At 40.8% G+C, this 22,722-nt stretch overlaps 1 protein-coding gene across 6 annotated transcripts in view; it reads left to right on the forward strand.

Moving 5' to 3' along the window:
- The window catches only part of ADK (adenosine kinase), a 315,535-nt gene that overhangs the window by 284,126 nt on the left and 8,687 nt on the right, over positions 1-22,722 (forward strand). For all 6 annotated transcript variants that reach the window (XM_073596766.1, XM_073596760.1, XM_073596764.1 and 3 more), the window contains one exon: positions 14,817-14,903. In XM_073596766.1, coding sequence (XP_073452867.1) covers positions 14,817-14,903 — 87 coding nt within the window. The remainder of the gene's footprint in view (positions 1-14,816; positions 14,904-22,722) is intronic.

Raw genomic sequence — 22,722 nt, forward strand, 5'->3', positions numbered from 1 at the left:
TCTCTACCTCCAAAGCCACCATATTGGCAATTGAGACTTTCCGTCTTATAAAAGAACAAATAGGGAGTAAACTCAAAATAGTACATTTAGAATTTGCTTATAAATTCAGCTGCTCATATCACTGAATCAACTAGTTTTGACAATCCTTTTTCACTAAAAGGTAGCCTTTGTTACGTCTACATTTATCCCTATTTATTTAAGGTACCCATATAGCGCCGTCAATTTATGCAGCGCTCCACACATACATCGCACACTCACTGCAGTCCCTACCCTCAAGGAGCCCACAATCCAAGGTCCCCAACTCACATTTATGTACTAGGGCCAATTTTTGGACAGAAGCCAATTAACCTACCAGCATGTCTTTAGAGTGTGGGAGGAAACCGGAGTATCCAGAGGAAACCCGCACAGGGAGAACATGCAAACTCCAGGCAGGTAGTGTTGTGGTTGGGATTCGAACCTGCGACCCTTTTTACTGCTAGGCGAGAGTGCTATCCACTACACTACACTTGATTTCTTTTGTTGTACATTCGGACTAAATATTACAGGGTCCTGACAAATTTGCTATGAGGAAAAGGGTGATGGTATTGCCAAGTTAAAGAGGAAGTAAACTTCTATCTTTAAGTTTTAGCTATAGGTAAGCCTATAGTAAGGCTTACCTATAGGTAGTGTAAATATCTCCTAAACATGCACTGTTTAGGAGATAATTACTGTAAATGCAGCCAGTTGAATCGCTGGCACATATGCTCTGAAGGAACAGCAGCTTGTGCCGTTTATTCAGAGCCCTGTGCCATGATCGGCGGCTCCCGCACGCATGTGCAGGAGTGACTTAATCGCGGCTCTGGCCAGTTACAGAGCCGAAGTCCGCAAACCCAGAAGGAAGGCCGGGTGAAGATGAACACTATGCCATTGCTGGAGAGCTTCTTTTTTTAGGCAAGTTTCACATAATGCGTTAGCATGTGATGCATTCTAGCACATTATGCCTTTTGCTTTGCAAGTAAGGGCTAAAAAAAAAGATAAAGGGGGAACGGTTTACAACCGCGTTAAAAACATGTAAAAACTATGATTAATTGAAAATGCATATGTAAGTAACCTGCATCTGCGTGCATTTTTGTGTGTTGCTCTGTATTTTTAAGTATTTGTGTTGCATTTATATGTATTGGCGTGCATTTTAAAAGTTCATTTGTTAATGAGCATTGCGCAGTCCTTTTGCACCAAAATTGCATCCAAGACCCTTATCATGAAAGAAGATGTGGAATGGATCTAGAATGAAAATCCCAGGTCAAAAATGGGTGTAGCATACATTTAAAAGGGGATACCTCAGCAAAATTGAGCAGCATGGGTTTTCCCCCCAAAAATCTCAATCCTTTATCCAAGCATGCAGCCTGGTCAGAAAAGAGAGGCAAGCGTGCACCCCCTTTCCTGAATCACATCAGGCTGCATCCCCTCAACAGTTCCCTGGCAAAGCACCTTGTCCCCATGTTGATGAGAACAAGGACCGCTTTACCACAACCCTGGCCCAATGGTTGTGGGGGTCTGCAGACAGGGAACCCATCAGAATCTGAAAACCACCTTTAAGATCATCTTCCAGATATCCATTACTTTCCCTATGTGAATGAGTAAGGGGTAGTACCTCTGATTACTCATTCACTTTAACAAAGACTATAGAGAGAAAGATGTGCAATAACTAAATGATCTTTTAGGATCAGATTTTTGCATAGTTAGCCTGTTTCCATGTGCCCAATGCACCTGTAAAAAGAAACTTTAAACATACAATTGAGTACAAATACCATATTTTCTTCCTTTATTTTTGTGAAATCTATCATAATGTTTAAAACAGTTACAGAATTCTTTGTTTGTCTAGACCTGGTTTAAATAAAGAATTGGCAAGATTAACATGTGTTTCTTCCATTTCGTATAAGTGGATTCCTATCTTTCTTCTTAGGACTGTATTATTTAAAACGGTAGAAAAGAAAATGAGACAAAGTTTTCATGCTTTCAGCTAGTCAGGTTTTACTTTTCACTTTATTGGGAAAAAAAGACAGAATCCTGATTGGTCGCTTCGGGCAACTGCACTTTTTTCTACCCATTTTCTTTTCTCTACTTTAGATGAAGCAGCCTCTTAAAACGCTGTCCATACATTATACAATTTTCTTGTACAATTTTCATTTAGATTTAACAAAACCATAATATGAGGTGAAACCTAAACACTTTCAATTTGTATGCAATCAGGCAGGCCCTTGCACTACATAGTTGAAGATAAATCTAAAGCAAATTGAATAGGAAAATTGTATAATGTATTGCAAGCTTTAGTCTACTTGGAATATCTTTATGCATGCCATTAACTTATTCATTTTAGGGATCTGTAATTTCTAACAAGATTAATGTGTACAAAGTTTCTAATTGATTTGAGACAGTTAAATACTTGCTAGATTTCTAGTCTATTTTCTGTGAGATGTGTGTGACAGACCCCCTCCTTGTTGGCATAGAGACACAGGGCAGGGTAAACTTTGCATCCAATAACATGAGGCTCGGGTACATTCAAACTTTTCAACAAATGTTTTATAAACATAAACTGGGTGCGCAGCCAACTTTTTCAGTGGGAAGGACACTTGAGGAAACTTTCCCTTTTCTTACTTTAACTCTGACCTTCATGCTTGGAACATGCATAATACACACAGTAAGGAGGGTGGGGGTGGCGTTAGTGACCATCATTAACCACATAGGCCCAGGTGGAAGAAGTGTGGCTTTTCGGTCACCCTGTGCCCCTAGTAGACACGGGTTGACTTGCACATAAGAGGTGCCTGGGAAGCTGAACAAGGAGTTTCCTGACCTCTCTAAGGTAAGCTGGGTTCCACGGGGCCCCCACCCAAAGTGACTCCTGTCACAATGTGTGTATTTCACACTCTAGCTCATGTAAAAAATCACCTCTGGGGCTCTGCAGTTTTAACCAGACTCCTGGACCAGTCAGCACTATACCTCGGTTTAGTAAAAAAAGGACTGGATGGTGTAATAACATTTTAACAGTTTATTAATCACATAAAACCCCCCATGGGGTACTACATAGTACAGGCGCGTCAGTGTGCCACTCTGCATCAGGCAAACAGCATGTAAAGATACCGGATCGATATTGGGATGGTATGGGGTTCTTTCCTGACATGTCACCTGCTGGGCAGGACGGACGTTCAGCAGGTGACCTGTCAGGAAAGAACCCCATTCCATCCCAATATCGATCCGGAATCTTTACATGCTGTTTGCCTGATGCAGAGTGGCACACTGACGCGCCTGTACTATGTAGTACCCCATGGGGGGTTTTATGTGATAAACTGTTAAAATGTTATTACACCATCCAGTCCTTTTTTACTCAACCGAGGTATAGTGCTGACTGGTCCAGGAGTCTGGTTAAAACTGCAGAGCCCCAGAGGTGATTCACAGGTGTGTATTGACTAAGCTTAAGTGCAAAGTCACACGCTCAGAGGTGAGCGTTTAATACTTAGGAGGGAGCACCTGAGTGTGATCACTGTGGCTTGCTACACAGCAGTTTCCAAATCGCATGGACTTTAGAAGCACTTTTGAATTGAAATAATTGGATGACATAGAAGCACTTTTTATTAATCTATATGTTTTAATGGATTGAGTCCACTATATATTTTTATGAACACTGTATAATTTTATAAACGATAATTTTGATACAATCAATCACCATATGGATGCACGTTATAGCACTTTTTACTAGTGTGATTATTTATTTTCATTTTATATGTTCATTTTTAAGTATTCATAACTATTTGTTGCACTATTGTCACTTTTTACAGTCACTAGTTACTGGATGTATCACGGTGTGTCACTCACGCATATTTGCACTTTGGTTATCACATATATATAATGTGAAGAGTATATTTGAAAGCGCAGCGTATATATTTATTTCAGGTTCTCTTTATTGAGATATGCACGGTCTAAAAGACCCCGCATGTCTCCTTTGGACTTCACGTAATGTTTTGCAATGCAGATTGCATTGCAAAACTTTACTTCCTGGGTTAGCTACCTGGAGACACCTAGACGTCACGGACGCTACTTTCTGGGTCACAGCAAGAAGGGGAGGAGAGCGGTTGTGTGTCCGCTCTTCTAACTTCCTTCGCAGTGACTGGCACCCGGCATATCGGTCCCAGGCCCACAGATGGGCAGCTCTGCTTGTGTGCCCCCTTAGCAAGCTGCTTGCTGTGGGGGCACTCAACAGTAGAGAGGGGCCAGGAGCAGCAAAGAGGTACCCAAGAAGAGGAGGATCTAGGCTGCCCTGTGCAAATCCACTGCACAAGGGAGGTAAGTATAACATGTTTGTTTTTGAAAAGCAAAAAAAAAAAAAAAAGTGTTTATATTCACTTTCAATTTATTTTCAATGCAGCTATTGTAGGTACCCGAATTTGAATAGGTATTAACCCCCTTTAATTCCCTACTCTTTAATGCTAGGGGCCATGCTAGGAGCTACATAGATGTGTTGATATAGCAACATGCTGACAGAGTTTTTTTTTTTTTGTTTTCTTTCTATAGCACCATACAAAATAGTTTATCCCAGCATTATCTGTAGGTGTCTGCTTGTGCTACAATTCCCCTCTGCCTCCTCACAGCCATCGAGTACCATCCTCCGTGGCTATTTCCAGTGCTATAAAATCGTCTTAAATCCCACAATGCATCGTGTTGAATGGTTGGTGGAATCCTGTCATTCAAATGCTCCACCACCTATTCAGTTTGCGATGCATTGTGGTATTGTAGTAAGTTGACTTGAATGGAGAAGAGATCAGGTAATGGGGTACACACCAACTACACATAGCTAATGTGTGTGTTGCTGTATGCCCAAAAAATACTAGACTTTGCTTAAATAGCACATCAGAATGAAGTCGGCTGATGAGAAAAACCTCTTCTCTCTGTCTTGCTTTGAATTTGTACACAATGTGCACTGCCTTAATTGCCTTTTTGCTTTGAGTTCTGTTAGGCAAGTATCAAATTTCATGTTTCGTTCTATCCTTTCCATACATTCTTGCAGGTTCTCCAATGTCATAGTTATTACAAATAGTGAAGTGAATTACCAGCTGTTTCTGGGCTTCTGCAATTTTACAGTCATATACTGTATATTGAAACCATTTATTTTCCTAGTATGGACAAAAGGGTTAAATATTTACCTCTCCAGTTTTGTTCTAGAAACTATATAACTAAACTTAAGGTTGAACAGATAAAAAAAAACACCAGTTAATACAGTTATGTAGTAATATGATGGCAACTAGTGAAGGTAACTGAATTTGTCTCTATCGGTGTCCTTTACACCAAAATTGATTCCTGACAAAGAGTCGGCATTAGGAACCTATGAGGTTATGCTTCATGCATGCTTCCAGATGGGGAACATGTCTGCAAAAAAAAGTGGGATGACCTCCTTGGTGTGCTGCTGCTGTCCTCCCAACCAGACAGCCACTGGAACTGTATTTTAACCCAGATGTCCTTGACCAAGCTGTGCTGCTCCATGCCTTGGAATGAAGGGTGTGACTATGCTATCTGGATCAAAAAACAGGCTGAATATTATTTTAAATTATTTTGCAGTTAATACCTCTCCCATATATCTGGTGTATTTAGTTGCTTCCCCTGAATCTCAACATGAACTAGCCAAAATAATGCTAAGAGGAGGCATCGCACCATGCCTGGTAATATTTGTATTTAGAAATTAAAGTGATTTGTAAACAATCACCTTATATAACAACCAGTTCAGTTTAAAATGGAAATGAAAGACAAAACATTTTTGAATAGATATAAAAAAAAAAATCATAAATGCCTTTCATGTATCACATGCCCTCGGTTCTCAGCCGCATAAGAGCTGGTGGGAGGAGAAGCAGCAGCACACTGAGCTTCCCAGTGAATGTCTGTGTCAGGTCAAGTCTAATCATTGGAGAGCTAGAGAACTGACCACGATGTGCTCTCCTGCTTAGTGTGGTCAGTTTTTAATAGGAAAGCAGAGGGACTAGCAGGAACATCAGGGATTTCACATAAAGGAAGCAATACAAAGAGTACAGGATACTTAATCATACAAGTACATGGTACAGCATGCACATATCAGGAATATGAAGTGTTGGGGTAACAAAGGCTTTAAAGCAGTTCTAGAGGTAATTTTTTTTAATACTAAAATAAAGATCTTATACTAGCAGGCTCTGTGCAAGGGTATTGCACAGAGTGACCCTAAACCACCTCTTCTGGAGTCCCCTGCTGACACTGTTGGCTCCTCCTCAGTGTGCCACCATAGGAAGCTGCTTCCTATGGTGGCACACATGCTTGCTCGTTCTCAAGCCAGGCTGTATGTGTCCATTTACACTCGACCCTGACACACTCTGCTTGCTGGATTTGGCTGACAGCAGAAGAAGCCAATGGCTTCAGCTGTTCTCAGCCAAACCTGTGAGAGAGGGGAGAGAAGACCTACAGACAAGCACAGTGCGGGATCGATACCGGACTCCTCTGGTAAGTATTTAGGAGACTGGGGGATTAAAACAGCTATGCATTAAAGTGATTGTAAAGTCTTTGTTAATTAAAAAAAAGTTCTCCCTAACTCCTCTGTGCAGTTGGTTTTGCGCAGAACAGCCCAGATCCTTCTCTTCTTGGGTCCCTCTTTGCTGCTCCTGGCCCTCCCCACCTATGAGTGCCCCTCAGTCAGCAGCTTCCTATGGGGGCACTGGAGCCGAGTTACAGCTTTGTGTGTCCATTCAGACATGGGGCCCCCTCAATCCCCCGATTGACTGACTGACTTTGACAACCACGGGCGCCAATGGCATCGCTGCTGTGTCTCAGCCAGTCAGGAGGAGTGTCCCGGATGGCTTAGACATTCGTGGACATCGCTGGAGAGAGATGGGGCTCAGGTAAGTGATTGGGGGGTTGCTGGGAAGGCTGTTACACACAAAAGGTTTTAGAATGCATTAAGATAAAAAACCTTTTGCCTTTACAATTCCTTTAAGGTAAAAACAATTTGACTTTAGAACTACTTTAATCCTCCCGGGTTGCCTCCCTCAACCCAAGACACACTTGTAGAAATCATTAACATCGCTTGTACCAGAAGCACACAACCATCACCAGAGATTACTGGAAGTATACGGTTTGGATTAGGTGTTCTCTGGGGCACAAGTCACTACTTCCAAATAAATTTGCTGTTTTTAGGAAAAAAAACATAGTTTCTTGGGGCTTGCTTCAAATCCTAATGCTTCATGTAAACGTATGCATTTAGTATGTGAAGGTTTTATTAAAAGGAAATTTCCTTACCAATGTTCCAATGTGCAAAATGTAATGCAGTGTGTGCTAAGCATAGAAGTCTAAATTTATCTTTAAACTTTGCTGAGCTATATTGGTGCTGATATTTTACAATTTCATAAGCTTTTAGTATAATTGTAACTGCTGTTTAAATGCCTGTCCAGAACATGGAAACAAGCTAATGAAATTTGGCTATAGCTGACTCTTCTGCAAATGAATCTGATGAGGCTAAAATTATCCTCGTAACAAACAAATGGCCGCTGCCCCCACCTATAAATGGCCTTCACAGTAAGGAGCACATGGAAGGGAAAATGCATGAAAGACAAACAGACCATTCCACAACTCACCAACCAGTCTGTCTACCTGTCCAACAGTCTGCGTTAAAAACAGGGGTTTAGTTAGCATGCATTTGGTAGACTGGTTGGTGAGTTGAGCTATGGAATGTTCTGCTTTTGTCTTTAAAGTGGTTGTAAACCTACTTTGAAAAAAAAAAAAAAAAAAAAACACCTGCAAGACAAAGGCATAATGAGCTAGTAGGCATAGCCTACTAGCTCATTATGTAGTACTCACCTGAGATCAAAGCCCTCGCTGCGGTGTCCGTACACAGCACAGGCTGGCGACATCACTCCCAGGGGTTACTTCCAGGTATGGCGGCTCCGGCGCTGTGATTGGTGGGAGCCGCTGGTAACGGCATACTCACTGAAGCAAATGGCACAAACGTGCCATTGCTTCAGTGCGCATGTGCCAATGACGTCAGCAAATGCAGGTTTAGGAGATATCCTGGGTAGCTGCAGGTAAGCCTTATTATAGGCTTACCTGTAGCAAAAAGTGGTCTGTAAGGGTTTGTAACCACTGTAAAATTATCCTCGTTCTGTGTCATCTCTGCACTTGCTGTTTTTTACTTGTTGACCTGCTCAAATATCCGCATCCTTTCAGAACAACCCTAAGCAGGCCCCACATAATTAGGTCTGTGTTACAGATGCTCTTGTAAGAAATATTGTCGCTTGATTGAGTCAGGATGCTCAGGGAGGTTCTCATAACCCTGCTTTGTCTGGTCGGCTCAGACTCCATTGACATGATAATGAACAGAGCAGTGCCCATAACGAGTGGGGCTGTCCTGGCACCTCTTAGCTCCCCATCTTGCTTTGCCCTGAAATTCACTGTTTTCTGACAGGCCAGCTGCTTTCAAAAATTCCCGACTGGTTGCTGCAAAACATAAGAAGTAGAGAAGGGGCCACTACTACAGTAGTAAACATGTAACATGTGGGTAGTGTGTTTGTATATACATTTGGTATGTGTTATGGCTGGAACATGAAGTCTGTATTACTTAAGTGAACACATTTACACAGTGGTTCCTGCTAGAAGTGCTAAAGATTTTCTACACATAAAACATTCTTTGTTGTTGTAGTTTGCTGCTAATCAAGCTACAGAGCTGTCTGCAAGCATTAAAGTAGGAGTAAAGCAATAGTTTCTGTTCTGCTGTGTTCCGTCCTTTGTTTACCACATAGCTTCATTGGTGCAAATATTTGGTAAATTGCTTATGAAATAGAATTTTACAAGCTTTAATTTATGAGACTTTAGAAGAAAAAGTCTACTGCCTTTTTAGTATGTAGGTTCTTATTTTTCAACTACAAATTTTAGCAGGTGTGAGAGAAGTGTGGGCATAATAAAAACACAAACTTTCATATTCATCTCCCGGCTGCAGCAATGGTGTGATGCTGCAGCTGTCCCCCCACCAGCTCTGAGCCCAACAACTGAGTGATCACACGTCTGCTGATCGCTCAGTTCTTGGTCTTCACTAAGCAGAGAGTGGTGACTTGTCTGTCACCGGCTCTCTACTCTGCCCTTCCAGTGCTCACTGGAGCGTCAGGCTGGAGATGGTGGGAACAGCTGGCTCAGGCTTTTAGTGATGCATTAAAAGACTGAGCCAGCTGTCAATCTGGCATCTGAGTGCATCCTGACATTGATACAAGTGCATGCACTCCTGTGATCCAGAAGAGAAGTATGGCCAAAGAAAAGCTTTGACCCTTCCTACTCCTATGGATTACAGGAGTGAACTTTGTTCTGTCAGAAATCCACCCAGATGCTTTGATCGGCATCTAGCTCAGCCTCGGTGAGGCACAACAAAAATAATGAAACGGATAAAATATGTCATGAGAAGACTGCATGAGCTGTGTACAATCTTGAGGAAAGAAGGAGCATGATTGTACCCTTACAAAGGTGAATAAGATTCAGCAGATCTGTATTTTCAGTATAAAGCTAAGATCAAGAACACTTGAACATGACTTCAAACTAGCAGAAGGAAAGCTCAAAAATAAACTTAGTCTTATTTTACTGAAAGAGTAGTTAGAGCTTGGCCCAGACTTCCAGTGTATATAGTCAATAGGTGGTCAGTCAATTTTAACCGCTTCAGCCCCGTAAGATTTTACCCCCTTCCTGACCAGTGCACTTTTTGCGATTCGGCACTGCGTCACTTTAACTGACAATTGCGCGGTCGTGCAACGTTGCACCCCAAAAAAAATTGACATCCTATTTTTTTTTTTTCTTTTTTTTTTTTTTTCTTTTTTCTTTTTTTTCCCCACAAATAGAGCTTGCTTTTGGTTGTATTTGATCACCTCTGCGGTTTTTATTTTTTGTGCTATAAACAAAAAAGCGGCAATTTGGAAAAAAACACATTATTTCTTTTTGCTATAATATCCCCCAAAAATATTTATTTTTTTTTTTCCTCAGTTTAGGCCGATATGTATTCTTCTACATATTTTTGGTAAAAAAAAATCGCAAAAAGCATGTTGATTGGTTTGCGCAAATATATAACTATATAGTTATAGCGTCTACAAAACAGGGGATAGTTTTATGGCATTTTTATTTTTTTTTTTCTTAGTAATGAAGGCGATCTGCGATTTTTATCGGGAGTGCAACATTATGGCGGACATGTCGAACACTTTTGACACTATTTTGGGACCATTGTCATTTATACAGCGATTAGTGCTATAAAAATGAATTGATTACTGTATAAATGACACTGGCAGTGACTGGGTTAACCGCTAGGGGGCAATGAAGGGGTTAAGTGTGTCCTAGGGAGTGATTCTAACGGGGGGGGGTGGGCTTTAAATCACATGACAACGATCACAGCTCCCGATGACAGGGAGCGGTGATCTCTGTCATGACGCTAGCCAGAACAGGGGAAATGCTTTTACAAAGGCACTTCCCCGTTCTGAGGCTCCGTGACATGATCGCCAAGAGACTGGTGGACATCGAGTCCGCCGGTCCCGCGGGCACAGTCACTCTGTACACAGCGGGTGCATGTGCGCACCTGCTATCCCCAGCTTTTAAACGCCCATTTGCCCACCTCTGTCTTTCTGCAGATGTAATATCGGCGTGCGGAGGTCGGCAACTGGTTAAACATGCTTCAGACAAACCTAGGTTGTCGCTAAGACAAAAAAAGGTTAAACAATTTAATAGGGGGCAAATTTAAGTATGAACACCGATCTCTCTCCTCCCATAGTCAGTCCCATCCCCCCTTCAGTTAGAACACATCCAGAGAACACAGTTAACGTCTTGATCGCCCCCTTGTGTTAACCCCTTCCCCGCCAGTGACATTTATACAGTAATCAGTGCATTTTCAATGGCCTCAAAAATGTGTCAAGTGTCCAATTCGTCTGCCGCAATATCACAGTCCCGATATAAAAATCGCAGATCACTGCCATTACTAGTAAAAAAAAATAATAAAAATGCCATAAATATATCCCCTATTTTGTAGACGCTATAACTTTTGCGCAAACCAATCAATATTGTGATTTTTTTTTTTTTTTTTTTTTTTTTTTTTTTTTTTTTCCAAAAATATGTAGAATACATATCGGCATTAACCTGAGGGGTTTTTTTATTTATTTTTATTTGTGATATTTACTATAGCAAAAAGTAAAGAGATTGTGTGGGGTTTTTTTTTTTTTTTTTTTTTTTCAAAATTGTTGCTCTTTTGTTTATAGCACAAAAAATAAAAATTGCAGAGGTGATCAAATACCACCAAAAGAAAGCTCTATTTGTGGGAAAAAAAGGACGTCAATTTTGTTTGGGTACAGCGTTTCACGACCGCGCAATTGTCAGTTAAAGTGACGCAGTGCCATATCGCAAAAAATGGCCTGGTCATCGAGCAGCCAAATTTTCCTGGGCTGAAGTGGTTAAGGTGCCTCCACTCTGAAGGTGCACAGGGGCACATTTGGACAGCTGCATTGTTAGGGGAGAAGGGGTAATGTTAGATGAATTAGATTTAGATACACTAACAAATTGAAACTTAACTCCAGCTAACACTTTATAAGCAGTTGCAGCAAACCATTTTTCATCTTTTTGGTTTACATAAATAAAAGTTGATCGTTGTAAGCATTCCTGTCAGTAGTAAAGGTTTTGTCTCAACATTGTAATTGCCACATCTGCAGAACAGCTTGTTCTGTTAAAACAGACTTACTTGCCAGATCACCATGGTGAAATACAATGAAGAAAGCCCAAAAAAGAAAACATGCAGCCACCACATCTAAGAATTGGTAAACTGCAATATAATACGTTTTTGCTTTTGGATTTAACCACTTGCCGCCCGCCATATAGCAGAATGACGGCAGCAAAGTGGTTTCAATGCCCTGACTGGGCGTCATATGACGTCCTCAGGATATTGAGCCGATGCGTGCATCGTGGCGATCGTTGTTGCGGGGTGTCAGTCTGACACCCCGCAACACCTATCTAGGTAAAGAGTCTCTCTGACGGCGACTCTTTACCACGTGATCAGCCTTGTCCAATCACGGCTGATCACGATTTAAATAGGAAGAGCCGGTGATCGGCTTTTCCTCACTCGCGTCTGACAGAAGCGAGTAGAGGAGAGCCGATCGGCTGCTCTCCTGACGGGGGGGGGGTCTGTGCTGATTGTTTATCAGCACGGCCCCCCCCTCAGATCCCACCCAGGACCACCAGGATGGCCATCCACACTGGACCACCAGGTATGCCCTAGACCCCTAGGGAAATACTAATCTGTGCCCAGGCAGTTGCCAATCAGTGCCCACTCACAATGCCTACCACTGCCAGTTCCACCAGGGATACATATCAGTGCCTCATATCAATGCCGCGTATCAGTGCCGCCTATCAGTGCCCATCATTGCCACCCAGAAGAACCCATCTTTGCAGCCTTTCAGTGTCGCCTATCAGTGCCGCCTATCAATGCCCATCAGTGCCGCCTACCAGTGCCCATTGTCATTGCCCGCTCATTGGTGCCACCTCATCAGTGCCCGCTCATCAGTGCCCATCAATGAAACAGAAAACTTACTTATTTACAAAATGTTTTAACAGAAACAAAAGCAAAACTTTTTTTTTTTCAAAATTTTCAGTCTTTTTTTATTTGTTTGGCAAAAAATAAAAACCGCAGAGGTGATCAAATACCACCAAAAGAAAGCTCTATTTGTGGGAACAAAATTATAAAAATGTAGTTTGGGTCTTGTATTACCGCGCAATTGTCATTCAAACTACGACAGCGCTGAAAGCTGAAAAGTGGTCTGGGCAGGAAGGTGTATAAGTGCCCTGTATTTAAGTGGTTAATACAGCTTTAAATCTGATCCTTTGCTTGGCACCAGTGCTTTAAATAGGGTACCACTTTTTTGGTTCACTGTCGTAGAACCTCACTTTTCTTAAGGCTTTAGAGGCGGTACCTATTTTGTGGATACTCTTTCTGCCCCCCCCCCTCCTCCAATGATTGGGGTGCTTACCTGTTATCCTTAAAAGGCAGGATCTCGACTTTTTTCTTTTACTCTTTGCAAAAAAAAAAGTTAAAGCCCTTGTATAATGCAACTTGATCAGCGATATTGACAATGCATAAGATACCATTTATAATTCATGTTCCCTTTTAAAATGTTTCTATTTATTTTTTTACATATTTTTTCCAAAAATTTGAGACACTGTATAACAATCTACATAAAAACAGAATGCAATGATTTGCAAATCTCTTAAACCCATATTTTATTCCCAATAGAAAACAGAAAATATATCGTATTTAAACTGCGAAAATGTACCAGTTTTAAGAAGAAAACAAAAGAAATACGGTGATTTTGAAATTGATGTCAGCAACACATCCCAAATTTGTGACAGAGCAACAAAAATCTGGCAAAGTGTGGTACTAACAAGGAAGAGCTTGATGAACATTTTGCAACTAATTAGGTTATTTTGCAAAAGGGCAGTAGCATGAGTGGGGTATAATAAAATCATCTTAGCGTCAGAGTGTTTAAGAAGTAAACATGAGTAAGGGTTCACCAATCTGTGTAACGCTGCAACCAAATAATATCAACAATTTCAGAATAATGTTCCTGATTGTAAAATTGCATAGACTTAAAATATATAATCTGCAGTACATAATAACAAAAGATTCAGAGAATCTGGAGAAATATCTTAGTATAAGAGTCTAGGGCGAAGCGCAATATTGGATGCCCATGTTCTTCGGGCCCTCAGACGGCACTGCATTAAAAACAGGCACGATGGGACATCAATGCATGGGCTCGGGAATACTTCCAAAAATAACTGTGAACACAGTTTGCCGTGCCATCCAAAAATGCAAGGCAAAGCTCCAGCATGCAAAGAAGAATCCATATCTGAACATGGTCCAAAAATGCTGCCGTCTTTTATGTGGCAAAACTCGTTTAAAATGGACTGTTGTATTGTGGAAAACTGTTCTGTGGTGAGACCAATCAAAATTGTGGCCACTATGGGCACAGCGTCTCCTGGACTAAAGAGGGGGACCTCCCAGCTTGTTATCAGCACTCCATTCAAAAGCCTGCACCTTTAATGTTCTGGAGGTGCATTGGTGCATATGGAATGGGCAGCTTGCACATCTGGAAAGGCACCATCAGTGCTGAAAGATATCCAGGTTTTAGAGCAGCGTATGCTCCCATCCAGAGTGTCTTTTTCAGGGAAGGCCTTGCATACTTCAGCATTACAAAGCTATTCTGCATCTATGACAACAGCATGGCTTCATAGTAGAAGAGTCCGGGTGCTTCACTGGTCTGCCTGCAGTCCAGACCTTTTACCAATTAAAAATATTTGTCACATCTTGAAAAGAAAAATCTGACAGACCCAGGACTGTTGAGCAGTTAGAATACTATATCAGGCAAGAGTGGGACAACATTCATCTCCCAAAACTGTAGCAACTGGTCTCCTCCGTTCCTAGATGTTAACAGAGTGGTAAAAGAATAGGGGATGCTACACTGTGTTAAACATGGCCCAATCCCAACTTTTTTTAGACCTGTTTTTACCATCAATTTCAAAATTACCTTATTTTTTCTTAAAATGGTATATTTTCTTAATTTTAATATTTGATATGTTTTCTATTGTGAATACAATATAGGTTTATGAGATCTGTAAATCGTTGCATTCTGTTTTTATGTAGATTTTATACAGCACCCAACCTTTTTGGGACTCGGGGTTGTATGATGGATCTTAAAAGTTGCTCACATGTTATGACATGCTGTGTAATCTATATATATATATATATTTTTTTTTTTTTTTTTTTTTTCCAGTGGATAAAGTTGTGGCATTCCCCGTGATAGAGATTGACCAGAGTAAAATAGTAGACACCAATGGAGCTGGGGATGCATTTGTTGGAGGTAAGTACTGTGTTAAGCAGTCATAGTGAACATGGCAATTATAGGGGGTATCAAAATCAGCCCTTGACATGTCAAGAGGGCTCCACAATAGTTTTGCTTTTGTAATTTTTCTATATTTGGTACATAACATGGTGCACCCTGGAAAAATTGTTTGTGTAAAACATTCATGTAATGTAAAGATCAAGTCTACAACAATTTCAGACATTTCCCAGCTTCCCTTTGTTAAAATCCTTAACGGTCTGCTCATTTACACAAGTGTGTGTGTTTTTATTCTTAGAATGTCTGGATCTGTTCATTGGAAATCCCCTTTGCAGCAACAGATCACTTCTGATGGTTATCTAGTGCATCCAGCAACAGAGCTTTTTTTTTTTTTTTTTTCACTTCAGCGAAAATTTTTCTGAGAGACATTATTTCAACTTTATATGTCAAACTTTATCTCTTCTCATTTTTCACATCATTGTGGATTGTTTCCGTCACATCTTTATTGTTTTTCCCTTCTAGGATATTATTTAATAATTTTAAAAATCGACGACAAAACGCCTCCTATAAATATGAACCCACTATTATCTTATTCTCTCTCAGTCCCTCTTATATTTCCGTGGGATCCAAATATTCTTATGTAATGTGACTCCGCTTATTATGTTTTCCATTTCCACCCATTTTTTTTCATTTTTCTCATTTGTCCACTCTAACATTCGTGTTAAAACTATGGCTTTATAGTACCTACTTATATCTGGAGCGGCCAAACCTCCGTGCTCCTTTTTCCTTGTAATCAGCGTGTATTTGATTCTTGGTTTTTTATTAAACCATATATATTTTAACAAAATTGTTTTAATTATTTTAAAAAAGCTCTGCGGGATCTTTACTGGTAACATCTGTAATCTGTAATTTATTTTGGGTAGTATCATCATCTTGAACATATTTATTCTTCCAATCCATGAAAGTGACTGTATTCTTAACTTTTTCATTTCTTCTTTGACCTCATTGATCAATGGGATAAAATTTGCCTGGTAAATTTTTTCGACTCTAGGAGTTATTTTAATTCCAAGGTAATTTAGTTCTTTTACCCACGTAAATGGGAATTCTTTTTGTAAAAACTGAACTTCCTTTTTCTCTAGTCCTATGTTTAATATTTCCGTTTTTATTGGATTAATTTTGAAATTTGACAGTTCTCCGTATTTTTTTATTTCCTTCAATATGTTTGGGAGTGACACTCTTGGGTTGGATACGTACATCAAGATGTCGTCCGCGTAAGCTGCGATCTTATGCTCTTTTCCTCCTAGTCTCGCTCCTTCTACCTCTTTGTTATTGCGGAGTGTTGCTAATAATGGTTCTAAAGCCAATACGTATAATAGTGGAGACAGTGGACAGCCTTGCCATGTTCCGTTCTGCATCTTAATCTTTGGAGAGAGTCTACCGTTTACTTTTACGACTGCTGTCGGGCCATTATACAAATTTGTTATCCACTTCATCATTTTTGTCCCGATACCCAAGTGCCGCAATGTATCCATCATGAAACCCCAGTCTACCCTGTCGAATGCTTTTTCTGCATCCAATGACAGGAATAGAACTGGGGTCTCATTCTGCACCTTCTTGTGCAACATCAGTAATGATTTTAGGCTGTTGTCCCGCCCCTCTCTCCCCGGGACAAAACCAGTCTGGCCCGGGTTGATCCACTGTGGGATTAGTTTTTTTATCCTAGTGGCCAGGATCTTGGAGTACAGCTTCGTATCAGCGTTCAATAGGGCTATTGGCCTGTAGCTTGAGCAATTAACTTTGTCTTTCCCTTCTTTTGGTAGTATTGTAATATGAGCTAGTAGCGATTCACTTCTTATGTCTTCATCTTCCCCTAAGGAATTCATATATTCTAATAGTTTTGGAGTCAGCTGTTCTTCAAATTTTTTATAGTATTTGACCGTGAACCCGTCTGGTCCTGGACTTTTTCCTACGGGAGTTTCCTTTAATGCCAGTTTTACCTCTTCTTGCGTAATATTTTTTTCCAATTCTTCTAGTTGGTCTATTTTTATTTTTGGTAAATTTGCTTTTTTTAGATATTCTTGTATCCTCTTTGTTCTTGTATTCGCTTCTTTCCAACTTTCCTGTCCTTTTATTGCATATAGGGAGCAGAAGTATTTTTGAAATGTTATCGCTATATCTGTAGTTTTATTTACCACTTCTCCTTTTTCATTTTTGATCTTCTCAATGTAATTCAAAGACTTCTTTTTTTTACCAAATTTGCTAGGTATTTTCCTGGTTTGTTACCCCATTTGTATTTTTCTTGTACTACTCTGTTGTACTCCTTCCTTTCTTCTTGTTCCATCCAGTCTTTTAATTGCTCTCTCTTTTGAGATAATAGGCCGAAGATTTTGTTGTTTACTTGATTTTTGTGTTTTCGTTCCAATTCATAAATTTCTTTAATTATTTGTTGCATGTTTGTTTTCCTTTCCTGTTTTTTTCTTGCCCCTATGGCTATTAATTTGCCCCTAATAACAGATTTATGCGCCTCCCATATAGTTGCTTTCGATACCTCTGGTGTATCGTTTTCCTCAAAATATCTTTTAATTTCTTCTATGATACTTTTTTCGGTCTCGCTGTCTTCTAATAAAGTTTCATTGATTCTCCATGGACCCCTTTCAAAGACTTCTCCTTTTATTTTCATTCTCAACGTTACTGGGCTGTGATCTGAGGCGGTTATTATACCTATTTTTGTTTCTTCTATTTCTTCCAAGTTTCTATGTTCGACCATGATGTAATCCAATCTGGAGTAACTTTTGTGTACTGTTGAGTAGAATGTGTAGTCCTTTGTGCTGGGGTGCTGAATTCTCCAAGGATCTATTAGTTGCTGTTCATATAGTGTTCTTTTTAATTTCTTTAGTTGTTTTACCTCTTTGTCCCTTACTATTGAGGTGCTGTCCATTTTGTTATCCATGCTGAAGTTGAAGTCTCCGGCTAGTATTAATTTTCCTTGTTTGAATTCCATTAGTATTTTAATGATATCTATCAAATATTTTTTAGGGTTCTTATTAGGACAATAGACATTAGCCAATGTATAATTTACCCCTTGTATAGTTCCTGTAATAAAAAGATATCGACCCTCCGGATCTATTTTCCTTTGATCTATTAGAAAACGTACATTTTTCCCTAAACCGATGGCTACTCCTTTGGCCCTTCTTATTGGCGAGTCTCCTTGATACCATGTTGGTATGTTTCTTGAATAAATTTTGGTATTTGAGTTTTGGGTTATATGCGTCTCCTGTAGGAAAATTATTTCTGCTTTACTTTTTTCTAGTTCTCGGAGAATGATGTTTCTCTTCCCTGGGGAATTTAGTCCTCGGACATTATAGGAGATTATTTTTATGCTGTTTACGTTTTCTATTCTTGTGCCTTTTCTTTTTCGCCCGTCCTCCGGCCCTCCCCCCCACCCGGTCCTCTTAGAAGGCCGGGTGGAGGGGACACCCAGCGGACGCATGGGGTCTCCTCATCTCTTGTCTCAAAATAGGTGCGCCTATGTAACCACTCATGTGGATCAGACCTTTCCCTCCCCTCCCTCCTTCCCTCCCTTTTCCCTCCTTCCCTCCCTTTTCCCTCCTCCCACCCTCCCCCTCCCTTTTTTCTGATATGGGTTTTTTACCCCCATATTCTCTAGAGCTGAGAGCATTTTACTTTGTTTTGTGGGGCACACCCTGCCCCCTCTGCTCTATTTATTGTAAGGCGGAGCTCTGTGAGACACCCTATTCCCCCCTCGCCTAAGCACTAATAGGGCGACCCCCTGTCCACTCCGTGAGTCCCTGTCTTCCTCTCCCTGCATTTTTGTTGTGTTTTACCAATCCTTTCACTTTCCTTTTTTCCCATCCCATCAACCCCAGCCCCCCCCCCCCCCCCCCCTTTCCACTCTAAGGCCCCTTGCACTAATGTGTGGTATTTTCTCAGTTATTAATTTCCTCGAGATTCCACATCTTGATGTCTGTTCCTTGAATTTATTTGCCATTGCAGGTCATCCCCTGCCGTTATTCGCTCCTGTCTATTTGCATATTTTTCCAGTTCTGGGGAGGGGATTTCTAGTTTGTTGCAAAAGTCCGGAATCTCCTCCACATATCTTAGCCTCGCACTTATTCCGTTTTTCCTTGCTATTAGACATGCTGGAAAACCCCAGTTGTATTGAATTTCTTGCTCCCGGAGGATTCCTAATAGTGGTTTTAATGTCCGTCGTCTTTTCAACGTTTCTTGAGACAAATCTTGAAATATTTGTAATTTACCTTCCGCAAACTCTATTTGTGTTTTCCTCTTTAGGTTTATCCAGATCTGTTTTTTTTCTTCCCATTTTTCGAAGCGTACTATTACATCTCTAGGTGTTTCCCTTGAGAACCTTTGAGGTTTTTTTACTCGAAAGACACTTTCTATTCCTATTATGTTGGTTGCATCCTTTCCCAAGATTTGGTTGAAGAGATTGTTCATTTTTTCTATTAGGTTTTCTGCTTGTTCTGTTTCCGGTAACCCGCGTATTCTCAAGTTTTTCTTTTTATCTCTATTTTCTTGCTCTTCTATTTTATATGATTGTTCCTGTTGTTCCCGTTTTAGTTTCTTTATTTCCTCTTCCAGTTCCTTTATGTTTTTTTGATGTAGGTCTACTTTGATCTCTACTTCTTCCACTCCATCCCATGTCTTTATGGAGTGTTAATATCTCTGCTTTTAGGGAATTCTCTAGTGTCGCGAACATTTTTTCCATATCCTGTTTTGTTGGCAACTGTGGCCCTTGTTGTCCTTCCTCCTTTCCTCTGTCTTCCTCTCCCATTTCTGGCTCCATTCTGGGTTCTGAGAGGTGGCTGGTTTCTATTTGTACTTTATACTGGCCTTTTTTATCCTTGTTGTCCTTCTCTTTTGTATCTATTTGTCTGCCCTTTGAACCCACTTGTTTCTCTCCTTCTCCGATTCCTTGCTGTATATACCTGTTCATAGGGCCTGGACTTGGGCCTAGGCTGATCCTAGGTGATTTCGGTATTGCTCCCGCACTTCTTGTTGTTTTCCCCTTCATGTTTGTTTCTATGGCTGGATTTATAGGATCTTCAAAGCTGCCTTCCAGAATACCCCTTGGTTGGGGTCTCTTAATGATGAAAAAATCTCCCAGCCTTCTTAAATTGACTTATTTTTACTAATATTTCTTTTGTTCCGTTCTCATACCCACCATCCTCCCCACAATCCAATAATAGAGATAATTAATGAGATATGAGTAGTCACCGTTTCCCAGAAGTTATGTTACTACCTTAAGTACATTAAGCATTCCTTGGTGCTGTTCAATTGTTTAAACCATAGTATTAAGTCCCCATGCACACGGACATCTCTACAGCTGCTTTTCTAAGCCCTTTCTGCAGCTCAAAAAGGCCTGTCTACGTTAGTCTATGGCTTCATGCCCACCTAGGCGTCTCTAAGCTGCAAGTGGCATAGGCGTTCCTAAGCTGCAAAAAAAAAAAAAAAAAAAAACGCTCAAAAACGCTATTGCAAAAACGCTGCAAAAAGCTGAAAAAAGTTAAAAAAAGTCACTGCAAAGACACCGGCGTCTTCACAGCGCTTTTCTAACAGCCCGTGTGCATGAGGGCCCAGGTGCTCAGCAAAATAATTCAAATGTTTTAGCGATATAATGCAATCTAATTCAAGTATTCAGCAAGATGATTTATATATTCAGCAGTATAGTTCCAGTATGAGCTTATATGTTCCACATTTTTGTTACTATGAAATTTCTTCTTATTCTATAGTTTGTACTATCAAGCCTATAGTTAGTACCATTTGCAAAAAAAAAAAACAAACAAAAAAAAAAAAAATCACAAGAAAGGGAGATACTGCAGCAGCAGCAGCAAGCAGGTGGGGGCTGGGAGACAACTCTTCCGTTGGCTTGTCTCTCTTTCACCTTCTCCTTCTCTTCTCAACTTTTTCAGCTCTTTCGCCTTCATTTACTTTCACTTTTCATTCCATTTTATTTCAATGTGTTCTTTCCCTTTCTTTTGTTCTATTACTTTTCCTTTGCTTGTTCACTTCAAAAAAACAATTGCAATAAAAAAAAGCCAAAAGAGGGGAAAAAAAAAAAAAAAAAACGCTCAAAAACGCTATTGCAAAAACGCTGAAAAAAGTTAAAAGAAGTCACTGCAAAGATACTGGCGTTTTCACAACGTTCTCCCAACAGCCCGTGTACATGAGGGCCCAGGTGCTCAGCAAGATAATTCAAATGTTTTAGCGATATAATGTAATCTAATTCAAGTATTCAGCAAGATGATTTATATATTCAGCAGTATAGTTCCAGTATGAGCTTATATGTTCCACATTTTTGTTACTATGAAATTTCTTCTTATTCTATAGTTTGTACTATCAAGCCTATTGTTAGTACCATTTGCAAAAAACAAAAACCAAAAAACAAACAAAAAAAAGAAAAAAAAAAAATCACAAGAAAGGGAGATACTGCAGCAGCAGCAAACAGGTGGGGGCTGGGAGACAACTCTTCCGTTGGCTTGTCTCTCTTTCACCTTCTCCTTCTCTTCTCCCCTGTTCCCCCCCCCTGTTTTTATTATTTTTCTTAGCTCGCTTGATTCTACTTTTTCAGCTCTTTCGCCTTCGTTTACTTTCATTTACTTTCGCTTTTCATTCCATTTTATTTCAATGTGTTCTTTCCCTTTCCCTTTCTTTTGTTCTATTACTTTTCCTTTGCTTGTTCACTTCAAGACAATTGCAATAGAAAAAAGCCAAAAGAGGAAAGAAAAAAAAAAAAAAAAATACGGTACTTATCTTTTAGTTGTTGTTGAAGTTGGGATACAAAGGGACGCTCACTACTGCTTGCTGCTGCTCTCTGATGTTATCAATCTGCCCAGGTCTGTCTGACCCGCTGAAGTCGCAGCTGTTCTCCGCTCTCAGCTCTTCAGTGTCCGCTGTCGCTGCTCCTTGCTCCGCTCACCCACCTTCCTGGCTCTCTCCTCCGAAATTCCCCGGTGCACTTCAGCTGGTTCCTCCGCTCTCCGCGGCCGGCAACACCGCTGGGGACTTGAAACAGCCCCCAGCAGCGCACCGTTTTCCCTGCTGCCGGGGGGGGATGCAGGCAGATGCAGGTACAGACTTCCTCTGGCTTACACTGCAAGACAGCTCAGAGAGTGATGAGCAGGGGGGGCGGGGAGGGAAGCTACCTACACCTTCTCATCAGGCCGATCATTCCTCTCAGCTGCAGGGAGAGGGTTCTCAGGATCCTCACGCTGTGCACAGAGCCATTACCAGACTCCTCCCTCCCATCCGACCCCACCAGCAACAGAGCTTTAAGTGATTTATTGCTTCAGTTGGGAGACGGTCTGCGGACTCGCAGGAAGTGCTGTGATACGGCATGTGGAGCCATACTGGGGAATTACCAAAGCTTCCTGCATTATTATAATGGCACAATAAACTGGAACGAGTGGCCCAATGCCTTCTTCACTAAGACACCCACACTCTTAAGAGTGGGGACATGTCTGCGTCAGCTTGCATTCCACTGAGTTGGACGTCCCAGGCCTATGGGTTCAGTCGGTTTCAAAAGGGTGCAAAAGAGTTTCAAACTCTACCCCCTCACCATTTTTGTTCTTTCTCATCAGCAAAAATCTGCCCAAAGACTGTCAAGTTTGCAGACCGCCTACCATCTTTTGTCTCGGAGTGGTCATTCTGGTCCTTCTAGAGACCAGCGTCAAAGTACGCTCTTCAACCCTGTTCATGGTACCAAAATAGTGGCGTTATTCATCCAATTCTAACCTAAAATCCCTAATGGCATCCGCAAAAGTCAGTTATTGCCTCTGAGACAAGGTGAATATTTGGCATT

This window comes from Aquarana catesbeiana, linkage group LG08 (genome assembly GCF_042186555.1).
Source record: "Aquarana catesbeiana isolate 2022-GZ linkage group LG08, ASM4218655v1, whole genome shotgun sequence".
NCBI classification, from domain to species: Eukaryota; Metazoa; Chordata; class Amphibia; order Anura; family Ranidae; genus Aquarana; species Aquarana catesbeiana.